We start from the raw sequence: 13766 nt of genomic DNA on the forward strand, positions 1-13766 counted from the left end.
CCACCTCGGCTCCCTGGGGCCTGTGGGGTGGGGGCATCTGGGCGCCTCTGAGCCCTGCCCTCTGAGGCTGACCTGAGGGCCAGGGGAGGGAGGCTGGGCCTGCTGGCTTGGGGTACCTCAGTTCCTCCCAACCCCTAACTTCCGAGGTAATAAGCTGGGAACATGACAGCTGCCTCCAGGCAGCCCTGAAGCCCTTGAAGAACAGAGACTGGGCTGGCCCTCCCAGTGGCCTCGGCTGCAGGGACCAGGCACAGGGCATGGCCCTGCTCCCATGTGGCCCTCGGCTCCCTGGCCGGTGGTATGGATTCGCTGATTAAGGATTCAGATTGCACAGCTGGCACTTTAAGAAAACCGGAGGTGCCTGTGCTTCACAACAGAGATCACCCTAGGCCCTCACCCATCTGGGACCCAGGAATGCCAGTCAGCTGCCCGGCACACGACAGGTCCTCTTCCTGGCTCACCCTCTGATCGTGTGAGGCGCCCTGCTTCTGTGTGCAGCAGAGTCCAGCAGGGGCTGGGAGCCCACCCTGGCACAGCAGTGGAACCAGACAGGAGCCCAGGTCTGTGGTCCTGTGGGGCCCCCTTCTGCCATCCCAGAGGCTCACTCAGGTCAGAGCCATTGCCTGGGGGGAGGCCAGGGAGCCAGGCAGCGTGGCTCCCTGACCCACAGGGTCCTGTGTAAGATGAGCATGTGGGACCCTGTACAAAAATGAAGCATTTTACGACAGTGACAGCACAACACTAAGCCAGGGATGGGCCCTGACGAGTGTGGGCCGCTTGGGACCAGCCGGGCTGCGTCTGCGAGAGGAGCCTGGGAGGCCCCAGGGGCAGCGAAGGACCCCGCATCCTGAGGTCATGGCTGCTGCCAGGTGGCCGTCCCAACAGTGTGAGAGACAGTGTGATAAAGAAACCAAGACTCCTTAGTCAGATTTATTTTCCTCTAATAAAACAGTTTAGCATCTCAAAGTTTTGCATTCTACACTCTTACAGACTTTAGTTATTAGCATCAGAAACACAAAAACATTGCAAGACCTCAAAACACAAATAAATACCAAATAAAACCACACACAATATACAGTAAACAAAAATATAAAACATAATAATGCTATCAGAAGATTAGACACGTTGTTAACTCGCATTAACAACATGATTATTGCTGAGCAATAACATACTGTCTTTTTGTTGTTTTTTCTTAGAAGAGCAGAAAAACAGGACATGAATCACTGGTCACAATCACTTGGACTGTCAAGATGGGTCCTCACAGCGAGCGGTTACTACAGACGGCAATTTTTAAAACAGGCAGATTAAAAACAGAGTTAAATGAGAGATTGGCCTTCTTTGGTCTTTGTTTTTGGGTAATAGAACTGAACCAAGAGGTGTGCCATCAGAGAAAGAACACAATTCTAAAAATGTTACACAATTGTCTACATGGATTTACACATTTCCTTGATCACAGATGATATTCTACAGTTAATTCTTATATAAATCCTTGGAAATAATACAGGCTTTTGTGTTTACCAATTAAGTCATTTAGTTTGCTGTTGAAGGTTATCTTACTTTTCTAAGGGGACTGAGTTATAAAAAACCCATCACCACTAACGGCAGGAGTGGGACAGACATCCTGGACTTTCACCTCCTTCATTGCGAGAGTTCACAAGGCAGACTAGAGAGACGGCAGCAGCGGGAGAAATGAAATGCAAGCGCGGCTCGGTGCCCCTGGGGCCTCCTCCAGCCGGACCCACGGGCCGGAGACTGGGCCCCCTGAGGTGAGGTGGGGCGGCTGGGGGGGAGACGCTCCCAGGGTGCTCCCTTCCCCACTCCGGCCTGTTGGCCCTGGAGCCTCACACTGACCTCTCTGACAAGACCCCAGGGGACACGTCCTACTTGGAAAACAGCACTGTCGAGATTTGCCAAGAGAGGCAGAACCACGGTGCGGGGCTGGACAGCAGACGGGGCGGCGGACCCTCGCCCACCCAGTCACAGGTGCAGAGGGGCGCCTGGCAGCTGCCTAGCTCTCCTCTGCTTCTACATCTGGACTAGGAGGAAACGGCATTTTACAGCTCTGCCCGAGCCCCTTCCCACACTGGCCATTACCAGAGGGAAGCGTTTTGGGGGATGTGGTTTGGGCCAGGGGCCCCTTGAGTTGGGTCCTGACCAACCCTGTGGAGGCGGCAGAGATGCTGGGCCCGGACCTGTGCCAGGGCCACCCCCTCGGGTGCACGGAGGTGTGGCCTCGGCTCCCCGGAGTGTGGGTTGGGTCCTGCCCTCTCCCCCCGTCCCTTGGGCTGTCCCTGCTGTGCTGTGGGCTCTGTCTGGACACCTTCTCCTCTGCCAGGTGGTGCCCCCAGCTGTGGGATGCAGGCCTGCCCGCGGGACCACCACGACACTGCTGAGAGTGACGGGCCCTGCGGCTGAGGCCCCTGGAAGGGATGGGCTGTCTGGGAAGGGACCGGCCATCCTCACCGAGGCGAGTCACAGCGGTCCAGGGAAAACCTCGGGGTGTCGGCTCTGCCAGAGGCCCCCCTGGCCTCTGGCCAGCTCCTGAAGGGCACGCTGGAGGTGGTCGCCCGTGGGACAGCTCTCCTGCACACCACGGACCTCAGGGGTCCCAGGGCAGGGAACCGCCAGGTCAGACAGAACCAGGGAAGGTGAGAGGAGGGAAGGGGCTTGGCCATGGGCTCCCTGCTCACCTGGCCGCCTCACAGACGGAATGGGCCGGGGACAGTGGCCATCTCCTCTGTCCACCTGCACAGTGAGCGCACGCTGGTGACTCTGCAGTCGGTGCCACCCTTGCCTGGCAGGTCTTAGAAAATTTACATGAAATCCTATTGTCTCCTCTGTTACAAATGTACCCAGGAAACTCAGAAATCCAACTTAGAAAATAGGCCCAGTTAAGCATATTCCAGCCCACCTGTGGGCGGGTCTAGTCCTGAAGAGCCAAATGCGCCAGCCACCCAGACCCCAACCTCGCGGAAGAAGCGCCTCGCGCACACCGAACATGCTGAGCCCTCCAGAGCAGGCGCCCCCCCCACCCGTCAGGGACACCTGGCCCCGGTGACCCGGCCCTGCCGCGGCGGGCACGTGTCCAGACAGCAGCAGATGGAGACGGGAAGCTATTGTCCCTTCTGGCATGAGGTGTATGGGGAAGCCAAGTGGCTTCGTTGTGCAGACACTCAGTGCTGGTTTCTCCAAAGCACTGGAACAGTTTTGTCCCATAGGGGATTTGGCCACTGTAGCAACTGGGAGCGTGCCCCATACGCACCACGTACACCTCGTGAAGCAGGGAGGGCTGGTGCTCCAGGGCGGGCAGCGGGCTTCAGCTGCATGGAGACCACAGCCCAAGGCAGCCCTCGGGGGCGAGCACCAAACGGGGGGACGAGGAGTCGGGATGGAGCTGCGTGCTGTCAGGGCCACGTCACACACGGGGGCCTTCAGGACGCAGTGCCCCGGCAGGGTCCCATGCGGGGGAGGGAGGTGGCACAGTCAGTGGCCGAAGGCACTGACCTATTACCTCCAGCTATTCTCCAGCGCTAGGGAGAAGCTTCCGCGGCACCTCCTCATTCCTGGGGATGGGGTCTGCTCCCGAGCCATGTCCACGGGCACCCTGGAGGGCGCCAGGAGGGCCCAGCGCCTCCCACCAGAGCATGTCTGGGTGGGGCCAGGGAACGATGCTTCTAGGCGACCCACCTGACGGGATTTCAACCAGGGGAACAGAAAGAACTTTTTTTTTTTTTACCAGACCAAGATACTGCTTATTCCAAATTCATTAATACTGTCTGTATTCCTAGTGAAGGGGGAAGGAGTCACAAGCATGTCCCTGTTGGTGACCCTTGGCCTCAAGAAAGCCATCTAAGGCCAGGCAGGGGCTGCCAGGCATCCCCGCTCCTCTGGGTCCCCAGGATAGAACAGGGCAAGGCTTGGAGGAGGCTGGGGACACCTTCGGGGAACAGTGGTTCTGCGCACCTGCAGGAAGTCCTGCCTTTGAGCAGGGACACACGATTCCTTCATGGGCAGAACCGGTAACAGAGATTCGCCCTCAGAGCAATCGGGGGGTTGAGGGGTGGACAAAGGAAAGGTGGGGACAGCTGAGCATCGTAACTGCTGACAGGAAGGGCAGGTGCTCGGGACCGGTGAGGTCACTTCCAGAAGCAGGGGGTGGTGTGCGAGGGGAGGGCACTCCCAGCAGGCACTGGGGCAAAGGCACACCCAGGGCAGGTGGCAGCACCAGAGCCATGGGGGCCGCCGGGCACCAACCCAGTCGTCCCCACACGACGGTGGGGGAGCCCAGAGGCAGGCAGTTGGAGGCACGGCCCAGCTGGCCAATCGCGGGCGCGTCCTTTGGATGAGTGGCACAGATGCGGTGGTCACACACATTGGTTTTGCCTAAGAAGCACCCGTCACGTGTAGCACCCGTCAGTGGAAAGAGCACCCATGAAGCGTGGTGCATAGCAAAGGGGCACAAGGAGGCAGCGCTCCGGCTTCTATCACAGTTGGACCATGGAGAGAAGGTAAACAGTGTTACGAAGGTGCCACTTGGGCAGCTGCAGGCTGGGGCGACGAACCCCGAGACCACCCTTCCTGAGAGGGTGGTGGTCGCGGGTACCTGCCGTGGCCCAGCCAGGCAGCCCCCGGAGTGGCAGTCTCTGGAATGCTCAGAGAGGGTTCTGCTTCAAGTGGCAGGGGCTCCATAGCAGGGAGACAGGCAGCTCCTGCCATGCTTGGCCTAGGCGCTCACTTTTGGGGCCCAGAGATTTGGAATCTGTGATAATTAAGAGTGGAGGCTCCAGAGCAGACATGGGAGCCTGACTTCCTCAGCAGGTACAGGGCTGTCTGAGGGCCCTTGAAAAGGTGAAGATCTAGTGATCAAGAGAAAAGTCTGGTTAAACTACCACTTTCTAGAGTTGCAGTGAACACAAAGCTAGGGTCCAGAAGCAGCATGTCACACCTAAGGCACATGAGCAGTATGCCACCATCTCTAGGCAAGATGTCGCATTTGGAGATCGTGAACAAAATGCAGCAATATGACAGGATGAAGAAACACATCTGCTGTGGCCTCCTTCCGCACAAGTCACCTGCCCACCCCTGGACACTGGACACTGAAGGTCGGAGTTGTCAGCAATAGAGAGCTTGTCTCAACACATGGGGCAGAATTTTAAAAACCTACAGGATTTTGTTTAGAACTCCAAAGTTCAACTAATGCCCTATTTTAGGGTGAAAACAATTATAAATCTGAAAATGATGCACAGCATCCATGAGCAATTTCCTTTCATAATAATTTTGAAGTAGTGTTATTAACTACGACAGATATTGAAGGTTTACATTTCTAACGAGAAATAACAACAGATTGAATATTCTCTTTCCTATCACAAGTGATAACCAGTGTTTGATATTTTACATTTTCTTCCAAGAAATATCAGTCTATCAACGTTTTAAAATAAAATGTTTGCATAACAATTATCTTCGAACTTTAACTTAAAAAATGATTCTGAATTTAGAGACTTTCAAAAAAGACCTAGGTGTACTTCAGGGTCTTCTGACAAACAAATTATTAAAACAGAGACCAGATGAGGCCTTAAAAATAGACAATATACTATATTTGAAACAAGATTGCACTTTTGAATTTTAGAATGAATATATCAGAATTGCATTATCATTTCATAAATTCTTCTTTTACTTAACATGCTGCCATGTCCAGCTATCCCCAGGTGTGTGTGTGTGTGTGCGTGTGTGTTTTCTTTTTTGCTGTTCAAGTTTAAGGAAGAAAAATGGTTCTTTTTGTTTAGCATATATGTTTTCCACCTTAATTAACTAGATCTTTAAAAATGAAAATGAAAACCTTCTCTGACAGCAGTATTTATCTCATCGAAGGATAAATAATTCTTCAGAGTGAAGTGTTGCTAGTCTATTAGAAAACATGTCAAGCACGTCCTCACGCGTGGCTCCTCCTCTGGCCGGCGGCCGCCTTCTGCTGCTCCCTCTGTCCCACGAGGTCCCCTTCTGAGCACGAGGACCTAGGTGGAGACAGCGGTTCAAACCCCCGGAGGAGTTGCCTTCTGCTCAGTCCACCTCCCTGGTGGCTGTCAGGGGTCGGGCAGGTCCGAAGTATCCACTATGACTTTAATAAAAATGGTGTCGTCTTTGATGTAAGTCCCATTCTCTAGCACAGTCTGGGCCACAAAGACAGGGCAGCCAGAGGCAATATTCATCTCCCCGGTGGGTTTCTTGAAGCTGCTGCTGTTGGGGTCTGGCTTGAAAGCATCTCCCAAGTGCCGCCGAGAGGACCCCTGGTCCATCAGCATGAGCGTCACTTTCTGCTTGAATGGCCAAGGAAGCAGAGCATCGTACTCTCCACGCATGATGACAAAGAACAGCGACAAATGCGTCCCCTTCCCCATGCCATCCCCATTCAGGTAGACCCTGGCACACATCTTATAGCCAAAGTAGCCGGTGTAGAAAGGCTGGCTGTAGAGAGACAGGGTCTTCCCCATGACGGCCTCCTGCTTCCGCCGCTTATAATCCCGGATCTTCCAAATCAGCACCCCGTTGTAGCTGGCAGTCTCGAGGACCTGGAACCGCAGGTCCATGTCGGCCAGGCGGATGTCGTGAACACTCAGCATCTGGTCATGTCTGCTCAGCTGGGACTCCAGCAAGCCTACCGAGGTGAGGAGAGATGGTCGAGGTGGACACATGAGTACGGGGAAGGCTAGTGAAGCCGATCTCCACCAGCATCTGAACTGAACTACCTCGAATCACTGTGGTTATCGGGTGGAGACCATGTAGATGTCCAAAACCAAGCTCAGGCCTCAGATCCCTGCACTGCGGGGGCCCCCAATACCCAAGGCTACAGAGTGCTGTGCTGTGACGCCCTGGGGGACCCAGGCCTGCATGTCATGGGGCACTTCACTGCCGGGCGCATGACAAGGAGCCGACAAGGAGCCAGCTCACATCACCTTCCTGGAGCCCTGCTGGGGGCAGGGGATGGCTGCCCTCTTGCTCATGTGCCCCTACCCTCCCTCCTGGTGCTGGGAGTCATCTGTGCCCTGGCTGTAAGCTGCTCCTCTCTCCACGCCACTCCGTGTGCTCAGCGACCTCAATCCAGCCCCACGTGCATCATGATAACCCTTGTTCCTTCCTACGGTCATTCCTTTTCATGCAAATACATGGAAGAGTCATTCAGTCCCCAAAGCAGCAGCCCCAGTGCACTAGATACCAGGAACACGCTGGTCGGACACACTGGGTCTTCTGCCTCACCTGCCTGTCACCTTCTGTCCCCTGGGCATTCACAAGCATGGCCATGAGCACCCCTGAGTCTACTCTCTCCTGTGCTGACCTCGTTTGGAAGGGAAAGTCTTAAGTGGGAAATGCACCTGCCTCTGCAGAAGGCATCTCAGCAGGGGAGGAGAGCTACCGCGCCCCTTGCCCAGGCATTAGCTGTAACTGGAAGGAATCATTTAAAGCAGCATGTGCCTTATGTACCACTTACCCCTGGGCTCAAGAAGCACTTTCATGGGGTCCCAGGAGTAGTCCAAGATGCAGTCCCCTGTCCCAGGTCCCTCCCATACCTGTCCCTCCCCCGCTCCACCACCTTCACCTGTGTTCCGAGCAGCCTGCCCTGCACCTTTGTCCACACTTTCCAGCTCGGTCACTCGGTTCTGGAGAGACTCCACGCTGCTCCGCATGCTGTCTGCTTCTTCCCAGCTCTGCCGGAAGGGACGGATCTCTTTGTCGAGCTCTTTGAGTTTCTCTGCTTGGCTGTCTATTACTCGCTTCCAAATCAAAGGCATCAAAGAAGTAAAGCACAGTTAGAGCTCAGCGCCAACTCCGCACCATCACCACTGTCCTCACTGCTGGCTGGCGGGGAACCGCCGCTGGCTCAGAACCACCGGACTGGGCTAGACTCTCAGCCCTGCACCGGGCTCATCCGGCATGCCATCTGAGCTCTCAGGTATCTCAGTGGATACAGGCACCGAGGGTCCTGGCCTCTCAGAGGAGGGCCCCAAGGCACAGAGCAGACCCACCCTACTGACGGCAGAGCAGGCGGCCCCCTCACCACTCTGCCCTAGGGGCTCGAGTCCAGGATGTCAGTGTCACACCCACTGGCCCTGTCTAAAGGGCTGAGTCATCAGCAGGGACCAACAGTGGGGGCCTCCTGCCCGGCTGCCTGGCCCAGGATAGAGGGGACCCCTGTGTCTGCAGAGGTTCTGGGTCCAGGAGAGTGAGCTACTGCCACCCTGCAGCCTGCTCCGGAGAACCTGACTGTCTGCACAGGGCTGGCAGCAGGCAAGAGCCCTGGGGGCAGGTCTTTGGGCTGGGCAAGACCATGGGCCAATGGTGCTAACAGTGGTGGCTCCTTCCACCCCTGCCACGCTCGGTGCCCCATGCCCACTGGGACACAGAAACACTGCTGACAGACACGGGTGTCAACATTGAGGCTGGATTTTATGCTATTTTAATTTAAGTAATGTGGAATACCTTTTTTCCAGAACAAACCATTTCCATTTACAGCAGTAACCTGGGGGAGAGACCCATTGTCCAGCTACAGCAGCCCCCTGCTTTAAAGAACCAAGTGCCTGCCGACTTCTGGGATGAAGCCAAGTGTCTTAAAGGGCTTTCACTTCTAAAAAGAATGTGCATTTTTGAAATACAGCATGTGAAGACTGGGTGGCTCCGTCTTCAGGGAAGCCAGGGGTGACTGGGCCACCTCTGGGGCTGCAGGCTGCACGGGGGAGCCTCGGGCCTCCCAAGTCCACTTCTCCTTTCAGAAGGCTGCTTTTAAACATTTAGGCTTCAGCACCTTTGCTGGCTGTTAAGAACCATGAAGGAACAAATGTGGCGAGTTTGGGTTACCTTTTTTGGGTGAAAGTACAGTGTTATTTTTTCTCTTCTTTCCAAGAAACCCCGGGATTAGCTAACAATTAAAAAGTATATTTCTCTAAAGAACACCTCTTCCTTCACTGATACTTTATTTTTTAATACATATGGCTAGCGGTACATTTAATAAGTTCACAAAGTCCATCTTCTGGGGACAATACTATGGACATGAATCATGAACATCCTGATGTGTCTGTAATGCTCTTCTTTTAACAGTTCTCACGTCCTCTTCCTGCTGAAGTCAGATGCTAAGCTTATGTGGATACTGAGTATAAGAGGGAAGCTCATGAAAACTTCATGATCAGTGACCATATCAGAGATGCCAATTTGCACACTAGGCGCAGGCATGTCGCGTAGGATGTGACACGTGCTCATCGCTTCTAAACCTCATGTGCAGGAGGTGAAAAAGAAGGGGTGATGCTATGCTGCCTCCTCCCACCAAGACTGGTGATAGGCACTTATGGCGCCACGAGGCACGAGGTGACCTCAGGAACAGGAGTGGAGTCTGCAATGAGGCCTACTGAGCTGGCAGCAAGCCTCCAGCAACATGGCATCCTCACGAGGGCGCAGGAACAGGAGAACACGCGTGCATGCCCACACAGATGAAGCACAATCAGAGCATTTAGGAGCTCCACACACAAAAGAAAAGGTCCGATTTCTAGACATACCTTGTCTATATCAATGGTACACAGTCAAAGCAGGACACTGAGCTAAACCAGGCTTCCTGTGCACAATGCAGCAAACACGAACTCACTCTTGAAGACAGGTCTATATTCAGCCATTGTATTGTTTCAATAAAAATAAATCTTAAATGCTGGTGTGGGTTTCAGTAGAGCAGGGGTCCGTGACTTGAGGTGGATGTACAGTGTGCACATGATACAAGTATATCCGAATCTAAAGGCTGCTGCCAGAGAGGATCGGCCCAGCCATCCTGTGCACTGCGCACTCCAGGGTTTCAATCATGAACTGTCACTTTCTCCCATTTGGGTCACTGGGACATGTGCCCCTAACTTGGCCCAGATGAGGCAATGCAGGTGGTGCTTGTGGCCCAGGCTGAGGGTCCGCACGGACTGGGTGCTGCTGGGCCCTGTGCTCCCGTCCCACAGGCCGCCTCACTGCAACAGTGATCAGTCCATTTCATTTTCACTCATAACAGGGATGTAGGAATTAAGCTGACATTTAGGCTGTTTGTTTAAGAAAAACAGGTTCTTTAAAAAATAAAATATTAAGGAACTACCTTTTCTGGGCCAGCAAAAGCAAACACACTCTTAAATTCCTCTCCTTTTAACCAACTCCAACTGCATCCCATCCCTGGTATTGGGGGCCATCAGGAGCTCTGCACTCCATATGGACCCCTGCTGTCCTCAGGGCTATAGGGTCTACTGGAGAATCAGACAGAGGGGGCGACACACAGGACGGCACGTCTGCCACCCACAGCGCAGTGCTGGGGGAGGCCAGGACGGCACCCGAGGAGTCTGAGCAAGAGCCAGAGCTGGGGCGGGAAGACGCAGTCTGCTGCACAGAGCACGGGAAAGGTGGGAAGGTTAAAACAGCGGCCAGCCCTGTAAGGGTCCCTGGATCACGGCATCACATCTAAGATGCACTCTTCTCCGGGTGGTGGGAAGGGTCCCCTGCCAAGGAATGATAGAAAAAGAGGTGCACATGGGAGCCAGGACCTGGCTCTGGTGGGCAGGTTAGGGGGAGCTGGAGAGAAAGCACCGCTGGGCTGCGGCCATCTCACATGCAGCCAACCTCTCCAGGCACCCAGGCCACAGAGGTTTTCATCATCAACCTTTCCCAGAAGACTGACAGTCCAGAATTCCTCTTTCACTTTCAGCCAAATGTGGCCAACCTCACAGTGGTATCAAAAGAACGCTAAATTTTACTACTCCCGAGATCATCCAGTGGGACGTGCTGTGTGGGACCCACGAGGGACCCCTCGGGAGTCCCCAGCACCTCACTGTCACCTGTGCCCACACCTGAGGGAATCAGGAGCTGAGTCCCACCTGCTCTGGGGGCCCTCTTCCAGCGCCATATGATTTCCTCTAGGCCCTCCCTTCTGTGTAGAAGAGACTGGAGAGTCACCGCCCTGCCACCTACTCACCATGGTCAAGGAAGCGACAACTGCTGTGACTGCTCAGCCATCGCCTCCCTGGGCTCTGGCAACTTGGTTTCCCCCTTTCTTCCTGACTTGGGCATTGTTCACTTACTTAATAGGGAAACATACCCTAAGTACAAGCACTGGAAAACCATTTTGGCAACACATTCGTGATTCCTCCCCGGCTGTGGTAACACATGGGAACAACTGAGGCTCAGCTAACACATGAACAAGGCCTCATGGAGACCTGGGGTTGGCAACGGAACGAGGAGCAGCATTTCATCAGGCCTGTTCAGGCAGTCAGCGTCCTCCAGAGCAGCAAGGTTCATGTACTTGTGGAGGTGCCTTAGGGTCACTACAGTGAAATGAACCAGGGTGAGTGCGTGTGTCACTAGGAAATTCAGAACAAAATAGTTTGGCTTCACTTCACTTTAGGAAGTGAAAATTTACACATACTACTCGTGAACAACATGAAATCTTAAATAATAATAAAAACAGCTGATTTTAAAAGACATGACCTTATGCCTTATTTCACCAACAGTAAATCAAAGGCACAGAAGAGAGGTGAGAGGCTTGCTCTCCAGGGAAAGGCAGGCGGATGCGGGGCCTACAGCCTCCCAGGCTGAGACTGTGCTAATCTAGGCCGCCTTTCTTGAGGCTTCACTTAAGCAAGGGGAACAAGTTGCTTCCATCGCTTCTGTTTGACAAAGGGCAAGGTGTTTGCTCAAGAACGACAGAAAGGGTCTTGAAGAACACAGATGTGTTCCTCTACCCTTGATCCAGGCATAGTCTTAAGCTTCTTACCTGCAAATGAAGTATTTTGGATTCGTTATTTCGAAGCATTTCCTTTTGTCTCTCAATCTCAATTTCAAAGCTACATATCTGATTGTGCAGACTTTGTATGCTCTTGTTTTTTTCCACACTTTCATTCTGCAGCAAGGAAACCTAAAAAAAAAAAATTATTCAATTAAGCAACAAAAAGTGGTTTTAATATTAATTAATAACAGTTAAAATGACAGTAATTAAATTTTCACAGTATAGGCCTTCTATTAGCTCACTGGAGGAGCTACAGAAAAAAAAAAATCCTTCACACAGGAAATGGAAGTCCTGGTAATTTAATAAGGAATCCTATAAACTGTTTCTCAGAATCTCCTTCAGAAATTAAATAAGGTGAGTCAAAGTGCAGCAGCTGACTGGATTTCAGAATGAATGGCAAGCTTTTTCAAAGTTTTTGTTGTAAAGTAATAAATCTGTTACCAGAGTGGCATTCAGACTTTGACCAGGAAACACAGTAGGAAACACATTCCTACCTCTTCACACATTTGTCCATACGTGTGTGTGTGTGCATGACCTAAAACCATACTTGCTCTGATCACTTACAGTGCACCCTGGTATTTCCTGCTTTAATTCCATTCTAACTTCAGAAAATGCTAGTCCCGTCCCACATGATTTCACGTCCACCAACGGGCCAGACCCCACCCTTTGGACTCAAGGGAAAGCATGGGGCGAACGAAAGCACGTCCTGCTTCAGCTGCCCTTAGGGCCGGCCTGCTAACCTACAGAGAGAGGCTGGCACCCGAGGGGGCCTCCACGGCCCCCCGCACACTACCCTCAAAGACTGGCCCTGGAAAGGCTCTCTCTAAGGCCACATGTCTCCGTCTACACATGGGTACAGCTGCCACCAGGGAGACGGCAGCTCTGTGATGGGTCAAATGTCACAACTCCTCTCAGATGTGCCTCTCGAATACCACCAATACCTCAGGACTGTGGGGAGGGCCAGTGAGGTGACAGTCACTGAGGTGATGGCCCACAGGCATCTCAGGACAAACCCATGTGTGATAAAGAACCAACTCCTGACGCCCCTTAAAGGATAACCAGCCTGCAGACAGGCAGCCTTTTTGTACTCAAGCTGCTCACAAGCAGCGCCTCTGGACACAATCACAGGCCTTTTTATTTTAGAACAAATAGATGTTTACTAAGGAACACCAAACTTGCAATGTCTCATGGGCAAAATCATACTTCACTTTCCTAGGATTTTAACTCAGCACAGACGGATTTTCCTCCCTGAAGTCAGATGCCCCAAAGGCCCGTGGACTCCTACAGGTGGTCCATGGTCCACTTGCACTGTCCCAGGCTGGGCAGAGAGCAGCAGCAGGTTTCTGCCCTAGGTCACGGTTCACTCATTCCCACCATCAGAGATGGACACAACTCTAAGACTCTCCTCTCACACCCAAGAGTGGACATACTATGCATGCACACGAACCCTTTTGCTAAAAATCTCAGAAATAGCTGCAAACACAATGGCAGTTTTTTCCTTCAACAAATCAAGCTACTTTGAGGATGAGCAGAAGTGTCTCACATTAATGAACACACATCATGCCATATTAAACTCCTAATTCTCTATCCAGGGACTTATTGAAATTTATTTTTATTAGTTTCTATATTTTGATCAAAGAACCTAATCCCCAGTGCCTGCAGACCCCTCATCTCCCTCATCCATCACAGATGAGGGTAGGGACCCCCTCATGCTTCCCCACCCTCTCCTCAACACCCTTTGCCCAGCCTGTTCGGTGGGGTACTCTATATGTCTGTCCTGTGATCTAAGCTCTCCTAAAATACGAGGTGGCTGTTTTTAAGTCCAGATTATACAAAACACTTTTTCTTTAGTTTGACCATGAATGTGGTTTGTGAAGATCAGTCTTTCTGAAATAACTCAAACATTCTATTTTCTATTACAGATGAGCCAAATAACCTGAGAGATTCCAAGAGAATCATTCTATGATGAGAAGTAAGTTCC

General features: G+C 52.6%; 1 protein-coding gene across 7 annotated transcripts in view; it reads right to left on the reverse strand.

Moving 5' to 3' along the window:
* Positions 1-917: 917 nt before the first annotated feature.
* Positions 918-13766, reverse strand: part of TRAF3 (TNF receptor associated factor 3) — a 131509-nt gene continuing 118660 nt past the window's right edge. For all 7 annotated transcript variants that reach the window (XM_036991627.2, XM_073241826.1, XM_073241823.1 and 4 more), the window contains 3 exons: positions 11774-11914; positions 7592-7766; positions 918-6652 (listed from right to left, as the gene is read on the reverse strand). In XM_036991627.2, the coding sequence (XP_036847522.1) occupies positions 6081-6652; positions 7592-7766; positions 11774-11914 (888 nt within the window). In that variant the 3' untranslated portion in view covers positions 918-6080. The remainder of the gene's footprint in view (positions 6653-7591; positions 7767-11773; positions 11915-13766) is intronic.

This window comes from Manis javanica, chromosome 8 (genome assembly GCF_040802235.1).
Source record: "Manis javanica isolate MJ-LG chromosome 8, MJ_LKY, whole genome shotgun sequence".
In the NCBI taxonomy this organism is placed as follows: domain Eukaryota; kingdom Metazoa; phylum Chordata; class Mammalia; order Pholidota; family Manidae; genus Manis; species Manis javanica.